Source organism: Cebus imitator, unplaced genomic scaffold, assembly GCF_001604975.1.
Source record: "Cebus imitator isolate Cc_AM_T3 unplaced genomic scaffold, Cebus_imitator-1.0 Scaffold75, whole genome shotgun sequence".
NCBI classification, from domain to species: domain Eukaryota; kingdom Metazoa; phylum Chordata; class Mammalia; order Primates; family Cebidae; genus Cebus; species Cebus imitator.
Window position 1 is genome coordinate 1,100,978 of NW_016107390.1, and position 25,399 is coordinate 1,126,376.

The 25,399-nt window shown below is 48.4% G+C and overlaps 1 protein-coding gene across 1 annotated transcript in view; it reads left to right on the top strand.

Moving 5' to 3' along the window:
* Positions 1-21,635, top strand: part of LOC108306871 (kinesin-like protein KIF28P) — a 77,601-nt gene extending 55,966 nt beyond the window's left edge. Inside the window, 14 exon segments of the mRNA XM_017531962.2 lie at positions 984-1,118; positions 2,581-2,649; positions 3,828-3,971; positions 4,879-5,023; positions 7,425-7,543; positions 8,496-8,603; positions 12,555-12,829; positions 14,287-14,421; positions 15,671-15,696; positions 15,699-15,836; positions 16,081-16,187; positions 16,430-16,574; positions 16,866-17,056; positions 21,291-21,635. Of these exon segments, the coding sequence (XP_017387451.1) occupies positions 984-1,118; positions 2,581-2,649; positions 3,828-3,971; positions 4,879-5,023; positions 7,425-7,543; positions 8,496-8,603; positions 12,555-12,829; positions 14,287-14,421; positions 15,671-15,696; positions 15,699-15,836; positions 16,081-16,187; positions 16,430-16,574; positions 16,866-17,056; positions 21,291-21,443 (1,890 nt within the window). The 3' untranslated portion in view covers positions 21,444-21,635.
* The last annotated feature ends 3,764 nt before the right edge of the window (positions 21,636-25,399 follow it).

The following is a 25,399-nucleotide window of genomic DNA, read 5'->3' on the forward strand; positions in this document are numbered from 1 at the left end:
TTTTTTGAGATAAGGTGTCACCCTGTCACCCAGCCTGGAGTGTAGTGGCATGATCATGGCTCATGGCATCCTCAACCTCCCAAATTCAAGTGATCCTCCCACCTCAGCCTTTCTGGAGTAGCTAGGACTACAGGCATGAGCCACCATGCCTGCCTAATTTTTTAATTTTGTAGAGATGGAGCCTTGATATGTTGGCCAGGCTGGTCTTAAACTCCTGGCCTTAAGTGATCCTCCCGCCTCAGCCTCCCCAAAGTGCTGGGATTACAGGTATGAGCCACCGTGCCCAGCCCAAGCTCAGATCTCTAAACGAATTTTGTCTTAAGCAGTATCCAGAATGTTTCCTCCCTGCTTGTCAGATGCAAATCTGTTGCTTCCAGGTTTTACAGGAGAGACCATGTGATAAGAGGAAAGAAAAAATGGTATCCACAGCCTGTACGACTCGGGGTTCTCCTTGTTAAACCCCAGTTCCAACTCCCCTGTGGAAAACGAAAGAAGTTCAGCTGCCAGATTTAGCAAATAAAAATACAAGGTGTCCAGTTACATTTAAATTTCAGAGTGCAAGTAATGTTTTACTGTATGTCCCATGCAGTATTTGGGGGCACCTCATGTTTTCTCCGACAACGTCAGGAAGGGAGTGACCTAGAAGGCCTCCGAGATTCCGCCCAGGCTGGTGCCCATGGTGGAGCAGTCCCCACAGCCTCCAGGCCATCAGTTATTTCAGCAGCAACAGGTATTGAGCAGGCTCTTAGGTTAACCAAGTCAGCCCCACTGGCTGCGTGTGTTCAGGTCCCAGGACAGGTTAGGGGCTGAGTCCCTGCCTGGCTGAGCTGCACGTGATTATTTAAACTGTGCAGGTGACTAAAGCCACTTTGGTCTTAATGGCTTAATGGAACCAGACCTGATGTGAAATCTCAAGTCACCTGGGGCCGGGGGAGACCTGAATGTGCCCTGGGGGTGCAGCTGCTCGGGCAAGGGGTTCCAAGCCTACGAGTGTGTCCATCTTTGCGCATGAAAGGGCTAAAAAGATCCGGAACAAAGCAGTGGTCAACACCTGGACACTGACGAGAGAGGCAAGGGCAGGGAACGGCGAGCTACTGCCCAGATGCAGAAACTCCAGAGTGGCAGGTAAACCGAGTCAGGGGCCAGTGCCCTGAGCACTGGGCGGAGGGGCGGGGGCATGACCTGGCCGAAGCCTGAGGCTGCGGGGAGCGCATGGATTAGAATCTGAGGGGTAGCTGGGTGCAGGGCGGGGACATGACCTGGATTAGAATCTGAGGGGTAGCCGGGTTGCAGGGCAGGGGCATGACCTGGATTAGAATCGGGGGGGTAGCCGGGGTGCAGGGCGGGGGCACTGGGCTTTGTCCAGGATATTGTGGTTCTATCCTTTAAAAAAATATTTTACTTTGAAATAAATGTAGACTCACTTGCAGTTGTCAGGAACAGCAGCCCTGTATTTAATATGGTCATTTTCATCGCCATTTTGTTTATTTAGTATTTGATGAGGGTCCGCTCTGTCACCTGGGCAGCAGTGCAGAGGTGTGATCACCCTCATAAGAGCCTCAGATCTCCTGGGCTCAGGCGATCCTCCCTAGCTTCCCAGAGTGCTGGGATTACAGCCGTGAGCCACTGCGCCCAGCCTCATTTTCATTTTGAGGTCAGTTTCTCCCAGGACGTTTTTCCTCACCGAATTTGGACAGTGGCCACCTGACGTCTGTCCTGAGGGCTTCCTGCGGTGAGATGGTGCTGGAAGCCAGTGGAGGGTTGGCCACCCGCTCCGGGCAGAGCCCCACCCCCTCCGGGCAGCGCTCCACCCCCTCCGGGCAGAGCTCCACCCCCTCCGGGCAGAGCTCCACCCCCTCCGGGCAGAGCTCCACCCCCTCCGGGCAGAGCTCCACGCGGCTGTGCATCACAGCCACCTGGTGACAGGGCTCCGCCCAGCCACAGAAACCAGAATCATTGGGCACAGTCGGCGCCAATGCACCCCAGGTGATTCCAATGTGCACAATTATCGAGAACCTCTGTGATAGGTAAAGGCGCTAGATTTCAGCCTGGCAGCATAAACATATATATCATTTTATGCTCATTAACGATTAAAATGAGATGGATAAAAGGGTAAAATAAAACTATTGAGGTGAAATTGGCCCGAGTGTCCGGTATCGAAGCAGCAAGACTCTCAATTCCAGTGGGTATGCCACAATACCCATTAACCCTTGTGTGAAAGAATGTACCTGGCGTGCATTCAGTTACCCAGGCAAGGGTTCATGGCACACCCCACTTTTTGCCACCAACGTCTGATTCTCAGCCAGCAGCAGGACTTTGGGAGAATGAGAGGCTGCATGGAGTCCTGGGGAGGGGCTGCCCAGGTGGGGACCAGAGTGGGGCATCCAGGCAGCTGGGGAGGGTTGGGGAGACAATGCCTGGGAACCCTCCCATCCAAATGTACTCAGACTCCTGACCACCGGCCCGCCTGAGACCCCACCCCGCCATCAGCAACGCCCCAGCCCACTCAGCCTTCCCCCCTCCCCAGGTGGGTTGACAAGGTGCAGAGACAGGAAAGAAATACTGGTGACCCAATTGCAGATGATGCAGACCTTCCCTCGCCTTCTTAACGTCAATGAGGACCCACAGCTCACCGGGGTCCTCAAGCACTTCATTTAAGACTCAGCTGGCCCCCTGTCTTCTCTCTGCCCCTGCTCTGCCCTTCCCCTGCCCTACCCTCCCCCTGCCCTCCCTCTGTCCTACCCTCCCCCTGCCTTCCCCCTGCTCTCCCCTCCCCCTGCCCTGTCCCTGTCCTCCCTCTGCCCTGTCCCCACCCTGCTCTTGCTTCTTGCCCCACAGGCATGTTTCTTTCTTGTTTTTTAAATATTTGTTATTTTGGTAAAATATACATGAAGCTCACCGTTTTAACCATTTTAAGATGGTCAGTGGCATTAGGTACACTGATCTTGCATGACTGTCATCACCATCCACGTGCAGGACATATTCATCTTCCCAAACTGAAACTCTGTGCCCACAAAGGCGAGCTGCCCCTCCCACTCCGGCCCGCAGCCACTGTCCTACCTCCTGTCTCTGTGCCTTTGATGACGGGGAAGACCTCAGACAAGGACCTCTTCACGCTTTCCTGACGGGCTTCTGCCCTCAGCAGAATGTCCTCAGTGCCTCCGTGCAGCGTGTGTGAGATTTTCCTTCCTCCTGAGGGCTGAACAACATCCCCTGGGGTGTACACACCACATTTCATTCATCTGTCATCAGGCAGGTTCTTGTTACATTTTTGTTTAGCAGTTTCTAAGGAGGGAATCAGCCCCTGAGCTGTCTTCCTGACCTAAATGAGTGCTGAGCAGGGTGGAACACAGCGCCCAGAACCGAAGGCACCCCGACCTCCCCTCCCCTGCTGTGCGCCCCAAGATAGCCCCGAGGGCTCCGTGCAGAATGGCCGTGGGGATGTGGGGCTGGGGGCGCGAGGCTGCCCGGAAGCAGCTGTGACGCTGTCTGCATGGAGCTTCAAACACCAGACCCTCTCCTGTGGCCTCTCTAGTATTCAGCGGTCTCCTAAGGCCTAGACATAGTGGGTTCTTTCTCCAGAATGCCCACGAAGAAGGCGGAACTTTTTAAAAGTTAGGAACTCCTCTCCCTCACACACACAAGAGGCAGAAAGAAAATTATGTCTAAGTACCATTATGATTGAAAATCCCAATTGGAAAAATCCCTTTATACCATCTCACTGCAGAGAAAATGTCACTTCCAAAACATCAGCCATGTTAACTTTTTAAGGTCAAATTTGGAAAGCGTCTGATTTTGACAATAAATTATACTCTAATTCTTTTCAGGTTCCTGTGACGCTGGCCAGGCTGCTTCAAATGCTATCACAATTCAAGGTCTGGGGTGAGTTTCTAGGAATCACTCCACACAGCGAATGCAAGGTTGCCGTTAACGGGGTGCCCATCACCACCAGGACAAAGCTGCAGCATTTGGTAAACTTCCCTGAGGGCTCACAGCTGGTGGGGGGGGATGGCCATGTGAGGTGCCCGCATCACAGGCGTGGCAGGGCGGGGCGTTCCCACCGGGCAGGCCTCCTACCGTGGCCTCAAGGCACAGCTGCTGGAGGGAGAGGCTTGCTCTTGACGCTGGATGCTCTTGGGAAGTCACTTGCCTTCTTTGCCCTCTCCTGGAAAACAAGGCGGGCTGAACTAGGTGTCCTCCAAGGTCCCTTCCAGCTCTAATGTTTTGTGACATTTTCTATTTTTCTAAGATCCTGTCACTGATTGGGGCCACACGCATCTCACCAACAGCAGCAGCACCTCTTCCTGCCCACTTTGCCAACCCCGGGCTCCTGCCAGCCCACCTGCAGCCCTCTCCCCTCCCTGGTGGCCAGAGCGTTTCAGACAGGACAGGCAAATTGGGATTGGCCACTCCCCTTCTGCAAAGCCCCCTCAGGGACCTCCTCGGCCTTTTTCTGGCCACACTGCCCTTCCTGTGGTTTTGCAGCTGCTGTCTCTGCCTCATCCAGACTTAACCACACAGGAGGGCTCAGTTTGAGCAACAGCCCTCAGAAGAGGCTGTCTCTAACCCGCCGTCTGAGTTAGGCTGGTGTCCCCTGCAGCCGAGGCTGTACTTGCCCGGGCCAGCCTGGAAATGGGTGGAAGGAGGGCCTGGCTCTGTGTGGTCCCCACGGACTCCCAGGGCCAAGGGAGCTGCACCCTCAGTGTGTGGGATTAAGGTGAACGCAGGAGCCAGCTGCCACCCACCCTCACTGCGTCTGCGTCTCTCCCTGTCTGGGGGATTCCCGCGGGAAGGACATTCCTCAGATCCTTCTCACAGCGAGGTCACCTCACCCTCCTTGGTCTCAATGCCCTCCTGAGCCCACTCTCTCCTCCCCAGGACCGCCTTATTTTGGGATCCAACAGTGCCTACCTGTACGTGGGGCTTCCTTCAGAGCAGGGCAGTGAGGACCTCGGCAGGTTCGATTACGACTTCTTCCAGCTGGAGAGGGCGGCTGCGGAGGGAGTGGGCGAGGACGAGCTGGGTGAGGGCCCCGCCTGGCTCCGGCTTCTCCCGTGGTGATCTGAGAGCAGGGGTTTCACACTCTATCTCTCTGCTTTCCTTAAGAAAATCATTTGTTTTGTCAAAGTCTAATGTTTACAAAATTGAATAATTTCCATATAGAGTGAGTGCATGTTAAAAAAACTCAAACTTTCCCCGACGAATGAGGGTAAAGATGGTTCAAAGGGCAGATAAGAGAGTGGGGTGCACAGCAAGTAAGGGAAGAATGCTGAGCTGGGGAAGCCAGTGAGTGGCCTATGGTCGCCCCCAGGGGTCTGCTGGGCCGGCAGAACAGCGGCTTAACACGACAGGAGCCGGTGGGCACCTGCTCTGGGCTGGAAATGTGTGGCCCAGAAGCACGCACAGCCCTGGGCTTCTGAGACAGAAGCCCCCCTGCTCCCCTCAACTCAGCCCCCAGCAATAATCTGGACCCTCCCAGGTGAGGGCCTTCAGAAGGGCTGATGCTGGCCGGCCACCTCTTTCTGTCTCAGGTAGGGCTTTTGCACACCCTCCCCGCTCCTGCCCCAGGCCCCGGTTCACCTGCTCAGGGCAGCTCCCCCAGAATCCAGGTGAGGCCGGACCCTGCCAAGATCTGTGATGTGCGGGCTTCCTGGAGGGGCCCCACGCTTGCTCAGCACCGGCACTCTGCCTGAGCTCACCGTAAGGCAAACGCTGGTGGAAAGCGAGCAGACCCCCCCCTGCGTGTATGCGGGAGTGCTCCTCCGTTTCCCATAACACAGTGCTTTGCTCAGAATTTTAGCAAAATAAATGGATTTGAAATTCACCTCCTTCCTCTTCTTCTGCTGAAGCTATTGACTTTTATTTTTATTTATTTATTTATTTATTTATTTTTCACTCTTGTTGCCCAGGCTGGAGTGCAGTGGCACAATCTTGGCTCACTGCAACCTCTGCCTCCCGGGTTCAAACGATTCTCCTGCCTCAGCCTCCCGAGTAGCTGGGACTACAGGTGCCCACCACGACGCCTGGCTAATTTTTTTGTAATTTTAGTAGAGACAGGGTTTCACCATTTTGGTCAGGCTGGTCTTGAACTCCTCACCTCATGATCCACCCGCCTCAGCCTCCCAAAGTGCTGGGATTACAGGTGTGAGCCACTGTGCCCAACCAGTTCCTGACTTCTAAAAACAAACCAGCGAGACCCTGTGGTCCCAGGCTGACCGTGCCACTGCCCTTATATCGCTGGTAGGGCTGGTGGTGCCATGAACCAGCCCCAGACCCTGGCTCAGACCCTAGTGAAGACCTGTGTCCTCAGCAAGGCAGCAGCTGTGTGGGCAGTTTGGGGTCAGACCCCAGGGCCAAGGGCACTGTGTGCACCCACAGGACAGGGGTCCCTAAAGAGTTGGGAGGTCCTGATTAGAGGCAGTACTAGCCTGGGTTTGGGAGGGAGATTGGTCCTCCCATAATCTCCACAAGCCCCTCCTCAAGCCACCCCAAGTATAAGAGAAGAACAGGTCGCTTTCTGTGCCAGCCACAGCTTGAGGATGCGTCCCAGGCCTTCTGTGTAGACAACCAGGTCTCACCTCACCGCACCCTCCTCAGTCTGCAGCCACTGTGGGTCACGGACCCTGAGACCAAGAATAAGAACTGGGGGCAGAGGGCCTCCTGCTTGTGGCCAGGATTCAAGGGTTGAGAGAAGCAGCTACATAAGGAGAAGCCAGACAGTATCGTTTTCCTCTGGGTTTTTTTTTTTTTTTTAATGACATGCTTATAATTTTTAAATGTAGATATTTGATGAGCAGTTGAACGAATGAATGAATGAATAAGCATATAAATTTATACATGATCCCTGGGGGTGGTGTCTCATGCTTGTAATCCTAACACCTTGAGGGGCCAAGGCAGGAGAATTGCTTGAAACCAGGAGTTCAAGACCCAGCCTGGGAAACAAAGTGAGACCTCATCTCTACAAAAAATTTAAAAATTAGCCAGACGTGGTGGCTCACACCTGTAGTCCCAACTACTTAGGAGGCTGAAATGGGAGGATTGCTTGAGTCTGGGAGGTAGAGGCTGCAATGAGCAGAGATCATGCCACTGGACACCAGCCTGGACAACAGAGCGAGATAGTGGTCTCAAAAAAAAAAAAAATGGGCCTGGCATGATGGCTCATGCCTGTAATCCCAGCACTTTCGGAGGCTGAGGTGGGCAGATCACCTGAGATCAGGAGTTCAAGACCAGCTTGGCCAACCTGGCAAAACCCCATCTCTACTAAAAATACAAAACTTAGCCAGGTGTGGTGGTACACAGCTGTAATCCTAGCTTCTGGGGAGGGTGAAGTAGGAGAATCGCTTGAACCCGGGAGGCGGAGGCTGCAGTGAGCCTTCATAGTAGAACAAGTGATTGACTGTCACCTCCATCGTGATCGTCACCAGGTGCTGCAGACGGTGGAGACGGCAAAGCAGACCCCAGCGTCCTGGCTGTGTTCCAGGACTACATCAAACTCATGCCGCTGGTTGCAGAAGCCAATCAAATGAGTGAAGAGCTCAAGAAGGTAATTTATCTGGAGCCAGGGGCTGTGACGTCAGCTGCAGAAAGCACCTCAAGGCCTCGTGGGGTGGCGGTGCTTTCCCAAGGACTCTCGGGGAACTAGTGACAGAAGCCAGACTACCCAGCCCAGTCCTAGGTTTCCTTTCACCAACAGCCTACCAGGGCAACTGGGATCCCAGACCAACTCTTGCTGGCCATGACCAGGCCATCCCAGACTGTCCTGGGGCCTCCTCGGGTCTGGGCACCCTGATGGCTGCTGTGCCACAGAGAAGACGCGGGCGGCGGACGCGGACAGCTCCCTGAAGACTTGCAATCACATCAGCAGGGACCTTGTCAGAGGTGTAATCAATTTGGTAGGGACTACAAGTGTTAGTTCTAGGATATGATGGAGAAAATCTGGTGGTCTGTCTTTCCTCTTAGTGGGAAATCCAAGGGACAAGGGTGGGACACCTTCTTAGAGAAAGTCTTGCCATGCATGATGGCTCATGCCTGTAATCCCAGCACTTTGGGAGGCGGAGGTGGGTGGATTACCTGAGGCTGAGAGTTCAAGACCAGCCCGACCAACACGGAGAAACCCCCGTCTCTACTAAAAAAAAAAAAAAAAAAAAAAAAAAAAAAAAAAAATTAGCTGGGCGTGGTGGCACATGCCTGTAATCCAGCTACTTGGGAGGCTGAGGCAGGAGAATCACTTGAACCTGGGATGCAGACATTGTGGTGAGCTGAGATTGAGCCATTGCACTGCGCCTGGGCAACAAAAGTGAAACTCCAGCACTACCATGCTTGGCTAATTTTTGTATTTTTATAGAGACAGGGTTTTGCTATGTTGCTGAAACTAGTCTTGAACTCCTGGGCTCAAGCGATCCACCTCAGCCTCCCAAAGTGCTGGGGTGACAGGTGTGAGCCACTGTGCCCGGCCGAATGTAGGATTATTTAGTGAGAAGTGTTTCTTTTACCAGGCACTTCACATGGAATCGAAGGTGAAGAATTTAGCGTCATCAGATTCCAGGGGCTATGACCTAAAGAAGAAGGTGATGGTGAAGGTGACCAACCGCAGGACTCACGAGGTGAGCTCCACAATCACAGGCTACCTTTACCAGCTGCAGCCCTGGAGACCCAGGAAAGGCAAAACGTATTCCAAGTATGAACCGGAGTTCTGGGGGCCAGGAGGACCCTCTTTCCTGCTCTCTGTCCTGGGTCCTTTCCCTCACAGAAGCAGCTCCTGGGAGCTTCCTAACTTCCTGCACTGAGCATCTGGTCAAGCTGAATATGACTCAAAGGCTTTTGTACCAGGAGGGAGCCTGGGAGTTTACCCAAGTGGTAGTGGTGTCTGTCCATGTACATATGTGCATGTATGTGCAGGCGTGCGTGTGTGTGCACATGAACGCACAAGCTGCCTTTCTGCAGCAATGTGAAGCGCCACACTTCCAGGGACTCCAGAAAAGGCTTTCACCAATTCGCTGGCTGATGCACTTGACGCCGCTATCAGGAACGTCCATTTTAGGAACTTAAGACCCTGCTTCCCCATGTCTGCCCTCAAAGGAGGAAACAGAAAATGCAGGCCCATCTTGCAGTGCCCCTGTGCACACACCAGGCGTCTGGAGCAGCCCTCAGGCTGCACCTCCGGCTCCCACCCCAGGATGCTCCCTCTCTACTCAGCAACTGGGGCTTCTCTGAGTTTCACTTTTCTGCTCTTCTGCTCATTGCACAAAAATTGCCAAAATGTTTTGGGTCAAGACCAGTTTTTTTTTAAAGCTTTTAAAAACTGAAATGAGAGAAGATGATAAGCATATATGTACATGCAATGTGGTCAGCACCTGTGTGCCCACCACCTTGTCCACAGGGTTTCGTGCTCTAGGTGCTGGGGCTGCCAATCCTGCCCCGAGGAGGAAACTGAGCCAGGATCCTCCTGGAACCCAGCTCCTCAGAGACCGGCCCCTTTCATGCAGGTCTGTGTGACTTCCTGGGGAGTCAGACTGGACTTCTCCATGTTCCATGAGGCCTCGCGAGGGACCCCTCAGTGTGTTTGTGCTTTTCATTTTTCTCTTTTTCCAGCAAAAGCCACTGGCGCAGACTGGCTCTGATGCCCGACAGTCTGTGTGCCTCTCTTGGGCCAGGCTTCCCCAGAAGTTGGCTTGGCAGTTTCCTGTCTTAAGAAAAATTGTAATTCTAAAAGTCCCTTTTCCATGCTCTTCTGTTTATTTTGTATTATAGTCTAAGGCAAGTGGGAAAATCGCCTTTTAAACTGTTGCTAGCAGGATTACTGAGCGCACACGAAGGCGCTCATGACAGCCTGCCTGTCATTTCCAAAACAGGGCAGAAGATGGTGTTTTCACATTATCACTGGGAGAACTGCATGGGAGAGCTGAGGGCTGGATTCATTCTGCAATGTCATTTTCCCTCAGCCAGCATCCTGTCACCTGCACAGTAGCTGTCTGATAGGGTGGCTTCCATTTACACAGCAGGCTCTCTTTCAAGGGGGCTGCACAGTCTGGGTTTTTTTTCTCATGAAGATATGAACCTTACCAATCTGCCATCATCAAGGCTGTCCATTTTTACATTGAAACAAGTAAGAGAAGGCCCGGCATGGTGGCTCACACCTGTAATCCCAGGATCTGCGGAGGCCGAGGTGGTGGATGACTTGAGCTCAGGAGTTTGAGACCAGCTTGGGCAACGTGGTGAAACCCCATCTCTACGAAAAATACAAAATTAGCTGGGTATGATGGTGAGCACCTGTAGCCCCAGCTGCTGGGGAGGCTGAGGTGGAGAATGACCTGAGCCTGACAAGGTCGAGGCAGCAGTGAGCTGTGACCATGCCACTGCACTCCAGCCTGGGAGACAGAGCAAGACCCTGTTGCAAAAACACAGGTAAGCTTAGTACCAGTGACCTTTCCTCAGATGAAGCCCTGCTCTCCTCAGGAGGCCTCAGAAAGGCTGTAGTCTGGGGGTCTCTGTGACATGGTGCAGAGACGTGTGCAGTGCACGCAGGACAGGCACCTCTGAAGACTAGATGGCCAGATGGCCAGCAGACAGCTGTGGGTCCCAGCTACAGACACGAGTGGCACTTTGTTGGCTGACCCCGTAAGTGCTCACCTATCCTCCCACCCACCATGTGAACTGTGGTTGCTGCTGTAGCACTCAGGGAAGACGCAGTGTCCATGTGCAGTTTTGTGCAACTGTTGGAGTCACATCACGGACAAGCTCAGGAGGAAACCAGGGCTCCGTGTGAGGCCTGGGAGGGTTTTCCGACCTTGAAATGCTGCCAGCTTGCGGTTACTTTTCAGCAGAATTCACCCAAGAGCTGTTGGCTCGGGTGAGCAGCACATCCCGCCAGGGACCTCGGAGCCTGCAGAGCCCACCTGGGAGCAGGAGGGAGTCAACCTGGGCTCCCAGCCTGTCCTGGAGCACCGCTGACCTGCTTCCTCCTCAGCCCAAGGATGACATACAGTTTTAACTGACACCAGGCCCATGGTCCGATATACACAGGTAATGAGGCAGTGAATTCATGTATCACCTAGATTCCCATGATCTTAGTTCCCTAGCCTAAAGTCTTTAAGAAAAACCAGACAGCTACTCAGGCTGAAGCTGGAGGGCCGACAGAGCTCAGGAGTTCGAGGCTGCAGTGAGCTATGACTGGGCCACTGCGTTTCAGCCTGGGTGACAGAGGGAGAACACATGTCTTAAAAAGAAAAGAAACACACACAAACAGAAAAACCACAATGACTAGAGCTCCTGCTGTTCCCTGCCGCCCCACATTCTTATTTCACTGTGGTGCTGCCTCTAGGAGAGAACTATGGTTCTTCACTCTGAGGCCAACAGAAAAGGCTGCAATCTGTTTCCAGAGTAGAGTGTCCTTTTTATGAAGATACATCATACATACAGAGAATGATTTATCTGTTGATTTCTGTTTTTGCTTTTCAAGTTGCCCAGAAAAGGAGTTGCTAGTTCTACCTGACATCTATGGTCTAAAAACTACCTAACTGGAATCCTGTGGCTTCAGGTTTCGTCCCTCTCCAGAGCCAGTGATGACAGCGGCCCCGTCCTCACCCAGTGAAGAGGAAGACAGCGCAGGCTCTTGTCCTGGATTTGCTGTCCGCTGGGTGTGCACTCCTGAACGAGGAATGAGACCTGCCAGGGCCTCTGCAGAAGGGAGCTCAGAATGCCCGCTGTGCTCGGCTAGCAGGGCTGTGACGAGTATCTCCTTTGCATGTGGCTGTGTGTGCACTCCAGTCATGGCGGGGGAGCCACTTCTCAGCTCTTCTCCAGACTAACTACCCCGCATCATCTTCCATGGCTGCTATTAATGAATTACCAGGCTCATTAAATGACACAAATTTACTACCTTCTAGTTCTACAGATGAGAAGTCCAAACTGGGTCTCGCTGGGCTAAAAGCAAGGTGTCCACAGGGCTGTGCTGCTGTCTGGGCCTGAGGAAGAGCAGCTGTTTCCCGGCCCTTTCCAGCTTTCAGGGCCACCTCCCTCCACCTTCAGAGCCACCACATGGCGGCTCTCTGACCCCACAGGCATTGTCAGCTCTTTCCGACCCTCTCTTCTGCCTCTCTCTGCCACACTGAAGGCCCCTGTGATTTCATTAGGGCCACCTGGAAAATCCAGGCTAATCTCCGTATTTTAAGGTCAGCTGATGACAAACCTTAATTTCCATTTGCCATGTAAAGTAACATATTCACAGGTTCTGGGGATTAGGACGTGGGCATCTCTGAGGACCATTCTGCACACCGCAATCCCCAAGTCTTCATTTCTCCTGAGACGGCCTGCTTTCTAACTCCTCCATCATCTCCTCTAAGTCACTTCCTAGGCTCACGCAGTGCTGAAGTAGCAGGTCCAGGAATGAATATGGTATTCTTGACCTCATAAAGCTAAGTTTGGAGAGAGTGGTGTATGGTCATGAGTACCCCAAACCCAGTCAATGGAGGGAGCGTGCTGGGAAAAATCAGAGCGATAAATTGTTAGAGCAGCAGATGAACTCAAACACTGCTGATTTACCTCTGTGTTTCTAGGTGTGGATATGGTCAAAAGCCAAGTTCATCAATAGGAAATTCCTAATGGAGGAACTTTACCAGCACTTTCTAGATGGAGATGACAGCCCTGTGGCTCAAGACGACGACCTTTTCTGGGATCCTGTCGAGGTCATCCACTTGGGCTCAGCTCACATCTGGCTCCAGTCGCTGGCCTACTGCGTGAAGCTGGAGGAGCAGGCGGAGTTTCTGAACTGTGACGGGCTGGAGGAGGCCGTGCTGCATATCTGCATGGCACCCTGCTCCCCCACAGGACAGTGAGTGTCTCCTTCTCCCCCTTGCCTAGTTCTGGGTCAGTCACACATAGAAACTCCAGAGCAAGCCTGAGTTCTCCTGACCGGGTGGTCAACATGGGACCCTGAACAGGTCATTCCTAAGACAAATGAATGAGCTCATTCATTTACCATTTGGCCGCAACAAATTTGATTTTTACTAGAGCGGCCAAATCAGCTGGCCCGGAATGCCCAACCACATCCAAGACAGCCCAGCACTGCCCGGGGGGACTGAAGGAATGAGGGAGACATCTAGCAAAGAGGCAGGTGTAGTGGAAGGAGCCTTGGACAAAACCAAAAGAGCTGGGTGGGTTCCAAACAACAGACCCTCAGGAGAGAAGCCAAGCGGGCTGCAGGGCCTCCCCAGCCACACTCCCTCCTGGCCTGTGAGCCTGGCATCTGCCACGTAGGATGCTTCCCATGCTGAAGGCCCCACCTGCTTCAAGAGCCAGAAGTAGCAGCCGATTTTCCAGCTCCCCGCTTTTCTCCAGGTAGGGATTGCGATGCCTGACCTCATTCTGTGCTGTCGCCTGACCTTTCTGTGGGCACAGGCTTCGTTTTGAGCTATCAGCTCTGTCCTAAATGTCGCCTCATTACCCTTTATGTCCTCTCTGAATACTCATCTGAGTATTTTTCTTCTTTAGACCACAGTTTTTACAAAAGGCCAAGTCTTTTAGCAATCCTAAGTCAAGGGGCTGGCAGGGAGCCTGGTCTGAGTGCCAAGGCCACAGCCACCACGGGCACTCAGTGCAACCTTTTTATTTCCTGAGGAAGAAATCCGCTCAAGAAGAGAACCTCAAGGTTCCATGACCAAGAAGCCAAGCTGACCAGCAATTCACTGTCTTTACTCCAAGCATCTCTCTGGTCATTTGGCTACCTGGAGCTTCCAGGCTGCCCAGCAAGTTGTATTTCCTGTTGAAATTAATAAAGTAGCAGTCCGGTTTATAGGTTTCAGACTTGGACAGCCTGGTTGATATGACAGTGGTCCCTTGTTGGAAAGCTGCCCGTCAGTTTCTGAGCTGATAGGCCTGGGGTTGTCTCTGGACTACAAAGAAACCAAGGAAAAGCAAGATGACAGCTTGAGAGTCTGCATCTGGGCAGTTGGCTGCCTTTCCCACTCTGTCCCCTGGGACCTCCCTAAATCTTCAGTGCGAGTTTGGCATCCACGTCTGTGTGCATCTATCACAGGAGGCTGTTTATTTTCCTCTTTCCTCCAGGCAGGGAGATCCTTGAGAAGGTCCTGATCTTAAACCTTGACATGCCAGGGTAATGGGCTCTTGTCCAGTGTCTTTGAACTCCACTGTTGGCGATACTACCTATCCTGTCTTCAGTGAAATTAGCTCTCTTCAGGATTCTATTTAATTCCCTTAACATCACTATGTTAACCTGCCAATCTTAACCCAGCCTAACCCGAGGCCAACATTCCCCTCTCCTGTTTGTAGAACACATGGCGAGGAGGATGTGGTTATTGACCCTTTGGAGCTGCTGGGCAAGAGGATGGATTTCCAGATTCACATTGTCCGGTGCCTTGGTATCAAGTGGATGAAGGAAGATGCAAAGTGGGGCATTCAGATAGGGTACCCGCCTGCACCGAACCCAGCCACACACACCAACCTGCCCTGCGGCTCCTGGGGGAGGCAGTGCAGTCTTTCTTCAAGTTTTAAAAATGAGCTTATCACACAACATTTTCTGAAGTTTCTCTGAAACTTTTCCTCATCTATTTAATAGAGGAGCCACATGTCCCTCCAGGTCTCTGGCCTGGGGTCAGTGTGTGCTGAACTCTTACAGAACTGAAGTAGAAATTCTAAGTATCAGAAAGACTCTCATAAAACTGTATTATCTAAGCAACAGTTTGAGTTGTAGTTGGAAACAAAAGGACTGTATGATATGGCAGAAGCACCGGATGTCTTTAAACTAATTAGGCTAAAAGGATATTAACAGACAAGGCAGAGCGGATGCAGGGGCTGATGCCTGTAATTCCAGCATTTTGGGAGGCCAAGGCTGGAAGATCACTTGAGATCAGGAGTTTGAGACCCGCCTGGCCAACATGGTGAAAACCCATCTCTACTAAAAATACAAAAATTAGCCAGGTGCAGTGACATGGGCCTGTAATCCCAGCTACTAGGGAGGCTAAGGCAGGAGAATCGCTTGAACCTGTGAGGCGGAGGTTGCAGTGAGCTGAGATCACGAAAATGCACTCCAACCTGGGCAACAGAGTGAGACTCCATCTCAAAAAAGAAAAAAAAAAAAGGCAATAAAGGGAGACTTTGTAGAACAAAAAACAAACTACCACCTCACATGGAAAATTAACAATTTTTGATTATCAAAGTAGAAGGGATGTATTGAGATCCGTTTTTGTTTTTTGAGACAGTCTCGCTCTGTCGCCCAGGCTGGAGTGCAGAGGAGCAATCTCAGCTCACTGCAGCCTCCGCCTCCTGGGCTCCGCCCCCTGAGCAGCTGGGACTATCGGCATGCACCACCACACCCACCTCGTTTTTGTATCTTTTAGAGATGGTGTTTTGCCATGTTGCCCAGGCTGGTCTTGAACTCCTGGGCTCAAGCAATCTGCCTGCCTCAGCCTTCCAAAATGCTGAGATTACAGACATGAGCCATTGTGCCCGGCCTGGCCTTTTTTTTTTTTAAAAAAAGAATACTGTCTATACAGTGATGATATCCATGTTGAATAAATAAGACGTTGGATGTGTAAACATGAGAATTATAGGTCATCTTTTATCTGACACATGGGCTGTAAATCTCTGGCTCATCTGTCCTTCTTCTTTACAAATGTGTCCCTTCTGGTTTTAAATTGTTTTATATTTTTCTCAGGTACAGAATTTATGACCTTTCAAATACCACTATACCAAACCTGTATGGAAAAGCGTGAATCCACAAATTGAAGAGACCGTCCAATTTACAGCCTTAAATGCATCTCAGGAGTTTCTGAATTATTTGCAGACAAATGCCCTTATTGTTGACCTATGCGGCCTTCAAGGTACCTTGCTTACTTATTCTCTCACGTGGTCCGTTCTTCCATGAGAAATAATGCCATACATTTAGGGCTGCAGACGAGGTAAAGGACAGGGTGGTCAGGGTCCTAACAGCACAGGGCCAGAGCCATCTTTTCCCCTGGGTTCTGGTCCTGCAGGGTGATCACACGCTTTAACAGCTTCGCACATGACACTGGAGTTGGGCAACTGAGACATTTCTTTCTTCGATTGCCTCTCTCCCCACTACAGAAGGCTGCACCGAGCTGAGCTGCAATCAGCTGGGCCTCATGGTCACAGGTAAAGGCCATATCCTGGTAGACACCAAGAAAATTTCCACTGTGAAGGAAACAGGCCAGGCGTGTACATATGACGTTAAAATAGGCATCACAGGTGGCTAGAAAATCTCTAATGACAGCTGCTTGACGTTCCTTAACAGTCGTTTTCTTTATTGACTCCCATGTAACCTGAGGGGCATTAACTCTGCTCACCATACACGCGCCCCCATCCCATTTGATTTTCCCATGGTAGTGAACACCGCCAGTATCAAAGGAAATGCAGATGATACAACAAAAGACTAAGCTGACAAGCTTTTTCGTAGGCTGCATCAAACCACGTACCAGAACTTTATCTGAAGCTGTTCAAGTTTGAGCAGGAGACAGAACTGCTCAGAAACATTAACAGAGCCCTCTGAGAGGAGAACGTGCTTCTCAAAGAATCACTTGCGAAAACTGCTTCTGGTCAAGGTAAGGGACTGCTCAACTCTTGGCTGTTTAGCTTACCCCTGGACTCCTACATTGGGGATGTGTATTTGTCTTTTAAGAAACAAACTTTTAAATGAGTTAATTCATATCTTGTTTCATAAACAAAAAATGCAGGACATTTTTTTTCTTCTGCCCTGTGAGATCTCCTTTGGGTAGATCCAAACTGGTGCCTGATAACTGCTGACGTCATAGAATGCCACCAAAATAAATAAATATAGAGATGCCTCAAGAAATAGATGCATAAATAAATGTTACCTTTTCTTTCCACCTCAGCCCATAAGCCTTCCAACACTCTGAAGATAAGCGGGATGACAGCGCAACTGCCATCAGCCAGAGAGATGAGCCACATGTGTACACAGCAAGCCAGCTATGGCCGAGAATTTGCCAAGGCTCTCAAGGTGTTCTACCAAAGCATGAACACGGCAAGAGGGCAGCTTTTCAGACTCAGGCAGTACAAACCTCCTGTAAGTAACCGGAATCCTGGGAGCAAACAGAATTCCTTCCCATCAAACTGAGACATTTGATGTATTTCCTGAGCTTGGAGACGTGTATCTTGAAGCAGAAGAGCAAGTGGAGGCGGCTGTGCTTGACTTGCTCTGTAGGCGTGGATCTACGGCAACTATATGGAATTGCAAAAGCAATTCTCAGGCCGCCATCCGGCTTTGCTCTGACCTTTTTATTTTAGGGCACAACTGGCTGGCTCCATGCAACCATGGAACCAGATCACTGCAGGATTGTTATCCATTCACTTTACAATATAATATACAGACTACCCCATTTATCATTATAAAACCAAATGCAATTCATCATATTAAGAGATTATAAGAGAAAATAATTTGATTACTTTGACAGATGCAGAAAAAGCATGTGACAAAATTAAACGTCCTGTAACAAGAAAAGTTCTTGGCAAACTAGGAATAAAGTGCACATTCCTTAATCTGATAAAGGCAATCTTAGACACACACACTGGATAAAATGCTTAGTGATGAATGACTGAAAGCTTTTCCTTTCAGATCAGGGGGCCAGGGAAACCAGCTTTCTTTACCTCCGTCCTTTAGCTTCTAGCCAGTGCAGCAAGGCAAGAAATATAAAGTATAAGCATTGGAAAGGGAAAGAAAAGTAATTACAATAATAGCGTACACTTATGTAACACTAAGTGCTTTTACTGACTCAATTCTCACAACAACCCTATGAGGCAGGTACTGTTATTAGCCTTATTTTACAGTTCATGAATCCAAGGTACAAGAGAGGTTACATAATGTATCTAAGGACACACAACTCATGAGTGGCAGGGTGGAGGTCTAGACCCCACCGGTGCTGTTTCCCAGTCTATACTCTTCCCTCCACACCGTGCTGCCTCTAGTATTATCCCCAGATGACGTGCTTGTATAGACAGGAAATCCCCAAGAATTTATAGATAAATTGCAAAATTGCTGGATACAAAATCAAGACTTAAAAATTAACTGTATTTGAATGTAACAGCAGCAAGCAGAAAATTATTTTTAAAATAAAAGATACCATTTATAATTGCATCAAATATATGAAAATACTTAGGCCTATAGCTGACATAAAATATGTAAGGGTTATATGGAGAAAATTTTAAAACTTGCTTGAGAGATGTTTAAAAGAATATAAATAAAGAGAGAAACTGCTATGTCTCCATGGTTGGGAAGATTTGTTATTGTAAATCTGTCAGTTCTCCCCCAAAAGTCAGCATAATTCTAACCAAATCTAACAGGACCTAACAAGATAATTTTACAATTTGTATGGAACTGCGAAAGCAAAAACTAGCCAAGATGAGGCCAAGATCCAAGAACAAGGCAGAAAGACTTGCCCTACCTGATATCAGCATTTCATTCGAATGACTGTAACAGAGAGTTGGCCCAAAGGTAGATAAGATAACCCAAGAAGGCTCAGAAACAGATTTATTCAGGACTACAGACTTGATATACAACCAAGTGGAACTGCAAATCAATGTGGCAAGGATGGACTTTTCAATATACAGTGCTAGGAGAATTAGAAGTATGTAAGGGGAAAAATAAAACTGGATTCCCATCTAAAGCTATCCCAGAAATCAACTTCAGGTGAGAATTAAGGAGCTAAATGTAGAAGGCACAACCCTAATGCTTTTATTTATTTAAATATTTTTAAAATAGAGATGGTATCTTATGTTGCCCAGGTTGGTCTTGAACTCCTAGCTTCAAGTGATCCTCTGGCCTCAGCCTCCCAAAGTGCTGGGATTACAAGCATAAACCACCATGCCCTGCCTCTAATGCCATCAGAAGAGACTTTAGGAGACTGTCTTTACAACCTCACAGTAGAAAAGGATTTCTTATGCATTATACACACACACACACACACACACACACACACACACACACCCCTAGCTTTAAAGAGGGAGCACACATACACACACACACACCCCTAGCTTTAAAGAGGGAGGCTGATCAATTCATCTAAATTAAAATGGTGAACTTTGGTCCAAAATGAAATAGCCAAAAAAAATGGGAAAAGTTCTTTGCAACACATTTAACATATAATGAACTATATACAAAATAAAGAACTACTACTAACCAAAACAAAAAACAGACAACCAGATAGGAAAAAAAAAATGGTCAAAATACTTGAACAGGAACTTTACAAAAGAGAAAATTAAAAATACCAATAAATATATGGAAAAGTGCTTAATTGCATAAATACTAATTGGTACCACAATGAGATACCATTATTAACCTTCCATACTGGCAAAAAAATTAAAAAGCCTGACAATATCAAGTTTTGGTGAAGATATGAAATAACAAACTCTCATGTATGGCTGAAAGGAGTATAAACTGGTACAACCAATTTAAAATCACTTGGCATTTACCTATTAAAAGCTGAAGATACTATAACCTAGAAGCATGCAATTCAACTCTTCCTTCCTTCACAAGGTGAACTGGTTCTGCTGAGATTTAAGCCCTAATGCCCTCCCTCAGGCAGAGAGTCAAAGTAGCTTCAGCAGCATCTAGGAGCCGGTTAGAAATGCAAATTCCAGGGCCCTCCCCAGACCTACTGAATCAGAATCTCTGGATGTGAGTCCTAGTAACATGCATTTCAACAAACCCTCTCCATGATTCTGCCTGAAAGTTTGAGAACCTACTGCACTAAGGCATCTGACATGAAATAAGCTATATCTAGGATGATACTAGTAACACACCATTCCTCAAAGAATTGAGAGTTACTCAAATCACTTCTGTGGTTCAGATGACAGGTCAGCTGAAAAAGACTACAGAAATCTTAGTTTATGTGCACTGCTGTTCATAAGACCCTCCCATAACAGCCCCAAACTGGAATCATCCCTAATGTATGTTCCCAGAAGATGGGTCAGTTTTGGCCCCCTCTACACTGTATAACACTACATCGCCATGAAAATGAACAACAGCCACAGGCAACAAGAATAGTGTTCCCACAGTGATGGAAACCGAGTTACAAAAGATGACATCCAATATGAGTCTATAAACATTCAAAGACGGGTAAAATACACTGTTCAGGGATATAGTCCAGGTGGCAAAACTATTCAGAAAGGCAAGAAAATGATTACCACACAAGTCAGGCTAGCAGTTCCTTCTGGGATAGGGAGAGAAGGTGTGACAAGAGGAGCTTGAGGCGGTGGGCTCTCCAGAGCAGGTGTGTTCACTTTAACTAGGCCTCGGTATCTCCCAATAAAAAAGAATAACCGGTTAAAGACACCATAAACAAAGTCTCAAATAAACCACAGCCTGGAAAATATAATAGTATTGTTGAGCAACCATTAGTGTTCAAATTAAATAATTATCATTTTTTTCTTTGAGACAGAGTCTCGCTCTGTTGCCCAGGCTGGAGTGTAGTGGCACGATCTCAGCTCACTGCAACCCCCGCCTCCCAGGTTCAAGCAATTCATCTGCCTCAGTTTCCCGAGTAGCTGGGACTACAGGCATGCACCATCACGCCTGGCTAATTTTTGCATTTTTAGTAGAGACCAGGTTTCACCATATTGGCCAGGCTGGTCTCAAACTCATGACCTTGTGATCCACCTGTCCCGGCCTCCCAAAGTGCTGGGATCACAGGTGCGAGCCACTGCATCTGGCCAACAATTACTTTTACGATAGAAAAAAAAGAGAGAGAGAAAGAATATGTTGGAAAACACATTAGAAAAAATCGCCAAAGGATCTGAACAGGATTTCACTAATACTCAGGGAAATACAAACTAAAACACACTGCCATGTCACACTGCCTGCTCTCTGCCATTCTCATTTTCAGTGAGTGCGTCACCACCTCCTCCACCATTTGTCTCCAGCACTCTGCCCCAGAGCACCCCAGTTCTCAGAGGGACTTGCCTCCACAGGTTAGGGGAAGCATCGGCAAAACCCTGCCCATGGGAGAAGCTGACACCCACTGGCTCCTTAATCCTCCTTCTACAGTATTAAAAGACATATGTAACATTCCCATTGAAAAGATCTGAATGATCTCACCAGTTTTCCCTACTGGCAGTAGGTAAGGGTCATTCGGGAAGCCTTTCTGAAACAAAGCTGCTCCTAGGTGACTCAGTGCCTCTGCTGGCAACTTTCCAAGGCAGGTTTCTGTCCCAGAGGGAAAGCTTGCTGGGTACCCCTCACACACAAGACTTCTACTGTCATGACACAAAGTCTATCACTATCATTTTTTCACTTTTTCTTTTAGGAAGACGATCAACTACTTCGACCATTTGTATGCCAACAATCACAGATGTTTAAGGATTTGGGGGATCTACTTGAATCCAGCTTGTGGAAACTGAAAAATGATGTTGCTCTTATAGTGAAAAAGAAGAGAGAATATTTACTGCATATGAAATAGTGACGACACACCAACTGAAAACTGAAAATATTCAAGCTTTGAGTTGTGAAGATTATTTGTGTAGCTAATGAGCCTACCTCATTTCCCACTTACTTTAACCTATTTCTTCTACCACTTTTAAGCAAAACTGTCCTTCAGTGTGATTGCCCATCATCTCCATAACCTAATGGCTGCTTGAGTGGCCTCTGTTCCTGGCGCACAGAGAGGACAACACACGCTGGAGTCTATTTGCGGCTGGAAGGTGGGAGGAGGGACAGAGTGAATGAAGAGCCTGGAGCTCTGGGATCAGACTGCCTTGGGTTAGATCCTGCTGAAGTCCATCACTTATCAACTGCATGACCGGGGCAACTGACTTCCCCTCTCTAAGCCTCTCTTTCTTTATTTGTTTTATGGGAAGGATAACACTATTTACTGAAAATGGTTAATGAACATAAAGCACCAGAACAGTGCCTGACACACAGACGTGAGTGATAAGCATTTGCCATTAGTATTTTTATGGTAAACAGTTCAACACTGCAAATGAAACTCTTCTATTTTCTTGCTGTCGGACCTACAGACAATGGTTATTTCATGTCCCTCATTTTGTATCTTGCTCTGAGCAAGTCTGAATTCTACCTCCACTTATTTTTCTCTTCTCATATGTTTACTTGAAATACTGTTATGTTCAATTTTTTAAGCAGCAGGAGTGCCCGTATGATGGGACCTTTTCAGTGCAGGGCCCGTGGTTCGGGGATTACAATTGTTAGTAAGAAAATCTATTAGGAGTTAGTCTATCTTGAAGCCAATCTTGATTCCACAAATTGATTGATGGGTCTTAGTCAAGAATTGACAGACACTGAGCACTCTTGGAGAGGCTGTAAAGAAATCTTTTGTGAGTAGGCAAAGGACATGACAGGCACTTTTCAAAAGACAACATACATGCGACCAACAATCACATGATGAAAAAAAGCTCAACATCACTGACCATTAGAGAAATGCAAACCCAAGTATCTGACTGGTACGAGATACTATCTCATACCAGTCAGAATGGCTATTATTAAAAAGTCAAAAAATAACAGATGCTAGCCCAGGCACAGTGGCTCACGCCTGTAATCCCAGCACTTTGGGAGGCCGAGGCAGGCAGATCATCTGAGGTCCGGAGTTCAAGACCAGCCTTACCAACATGGAGCACCTCATCGTTACTAAAAATACAAAATCAGCCACGCATGGTGGCTCATGCCTGTAATCCCAGCTACTCAGAGGCTGAGGCAGGAGAATCACTTGAACCCAGGAGGCGGACGTTGCAGTGAGTCAAGATCGTGCCATTGCATTCCAGCCTGGGCGACAAGAGCGAAACTCCGTCTCAAAACAAACAAAAAAAACCATGCTGGCAAGGTTGCAGAGAAAAAGGAATGCTTATACACTGTTGGTGAAAGTGTAAATTAGTTCAGCCATTGTGCAAAACTGTGTGGTTATTCCTCAAAGACCTAAAAACAAATACTTTCTGACCCAGCAATCCCAATTCTGGGTATATACCCAAAGGCATATAAATCGTTCTATTATAAAGACGTGCACATGTGTATGTTCACTGCAGCACTATTCACAATAGCAAAAACATGGAATCAACCTAAAAGTCCATCAATAGTAGATGGGATAATGAAAATGTGGTACATATACACCATGGAATACTATGCAGCCATAAAAAATGAGATCATGTCCTTTGCAGGAACATAGATGGAGCTGGAGGCCATTATCCTCAGCAAACAAACACAGGGACAGAAAACCAAATACCACATGTCCTCACTTATAAGCGGAAGCTAAGTGATGGGAACACATGGATACACAGAAGGGAACACCACACACTGGGTCCTCTCAGAGCGTGGAGAGTGGGAGGAGGGAGAGGGTCAGGAAAACTAATGAGTACCAGGCTTAATACCTGGGAGACAAAATAATCTATACAATAAGCCCCCATGGCACTTTACCTATAAAACAAACCTGCACATGTACCCCTGAACTTAAAAAGTTAAAAAGAGAAAAAAGAAACCTTTTGTGGCCAAAGCCAGACTTTTTTTTTTTTTTGAGATGGAATCTTGCTCTGCCACCCAGGCTGGAGTGCAATGGCACAATCTCAGCTCACTGTAACCTCCGCCCCCCAGATTGAAGCAATTCTTCTGCCTCAGCCTCATAGACACTACACCCAGCTAATTTTTGTATTTTTAGTAGAGATGGCGTTTCACCATGTTGGCCAGGCTGGTCTCAAACTCCTAACCTCAGATGATCCAGCCGCCTCAGCCTTTCAAAGTGCTGGGATTACAAGCATGAGCCACCATGCCAGCCCCAAAGACAGATTTCTAATAACAAATAGTAGTGATGATGCTGAAACTTAGTAAGTGCATACACCATGTGCCAGGCACTAATCTAAATGCCAAATATGTTAGCTCATTTCATTCTCACGATAATTCTATAAGGTTGAGTAACTTGCCTAGGCCACGTAAGCACAGGGGCCAATGTTAGAGCCTGCATTCCTAACCGTGATGGCCGGCTGCCTGACAGTGCAAGACTGTCCCTGGGAGTCCTGGCTGATTTGTGTAAAAAATCAGGAAGGAGAAAATAAGATGTGACAACCTCAATCCTTACTCCCTAAAATATGAAGTTAAGGAAGGTCAAATCTGATAAGGAAGCTGTACTGACAGGAGAGGCTGTCACCGGCTCCGAAAAGGAACCTCCCTAGAAAGACAAGGAAATCTGGGCTAGTGACTTCAGCTTCATAAGGGAGGTACGGGTTTTGCTTACAGCTCAGGTCCTGACAACACACACGAGTGAACCAAGAAAACTGCTACAACTCTGGAGCCCAAGTGTGGAGCACCTCGTGGTGACGGCCAGGACAGTGTCAGCAAAGGCATCACCGAATCCTGGGAAGACTGTCAGTGAGACAACAGTAACTGCAGAGGCTGGGTGGACTCCAGTTCTCTCGGCCTGGCCACTGGGAGCAGGAATGGCTTCCACCTGTTAAACTGAGCCTCAGAGTTTTGGACAATTTGCAGTCTGCTGGCCTGAGGTGAGTCTTATACTTTCAGCAAATGAGAGCAGGCAGAACCTTGGGGGATTAAAAGGAAAATCAGGATGAGACACACTTGTACCTCAAGCCAGAGGATGGGGCACACTGCTACCTTCAGAATCAGTCAATGCTCAAGCATACGTTGCAAAGCTAGAAACAGGGACAGGATATGTAGCTTCACCTAGTGGTTCCCAAATGCATATCAAAAACACAGGGGCTCTGACCTCCAGACCTCCTGAATGCAAACTCCTGGAGGCACTGAGGAGCCTATTATTGTTTTGTGATTCAGATGTACAGCTAGTCATGGGCTCTATTACTCCTTGACTGCTTTCTAATTTTAAAGCTGATAAAACCTTTTCTAAGGTCCCACAAGTTAGGGAAGAGCTGAGACCAAAATCTGTATCTTGTGATGACCAGGCCAGGACAGAGGAAGCAGGGTTAGGGTGGGCAGTACTGCCACCAAGAATCCCCTCTTCAAGTCAGATATCCCCCCTTCTTCTGCACAGGCAGAACAGAAGGGTCTCCCAACACGAATCATATTCCTACATAGTTTATGTTCCTCACTTTTTAGTAGAAATTCCATAAACGAGTGGCTGTCTTGTTTAGGCAATGAACAACACGATCACTATGTATATATGTTTATTATATGCTTATCACAGAAGAAAAAGTCCTTTGCCTTATTTTATGGCTTCCACGTAAAACTAGTTAAAATATAAAAGTCAATTAGAGAAAAATTCTGCTTAACCAGTGAAAATAGATAGCAACTTATAAGCTGTATCCTTAAACCTAATCACAGATATAGAATTAGGTAAAGATAAAATGATAAGTCCACTTATTGGCAAGAAACAGGTTAGATCCCTTAAGCAGTACGTTTCTACCACTTACAAATACATAGGCAGGTCCAAAAACACCATTCAAC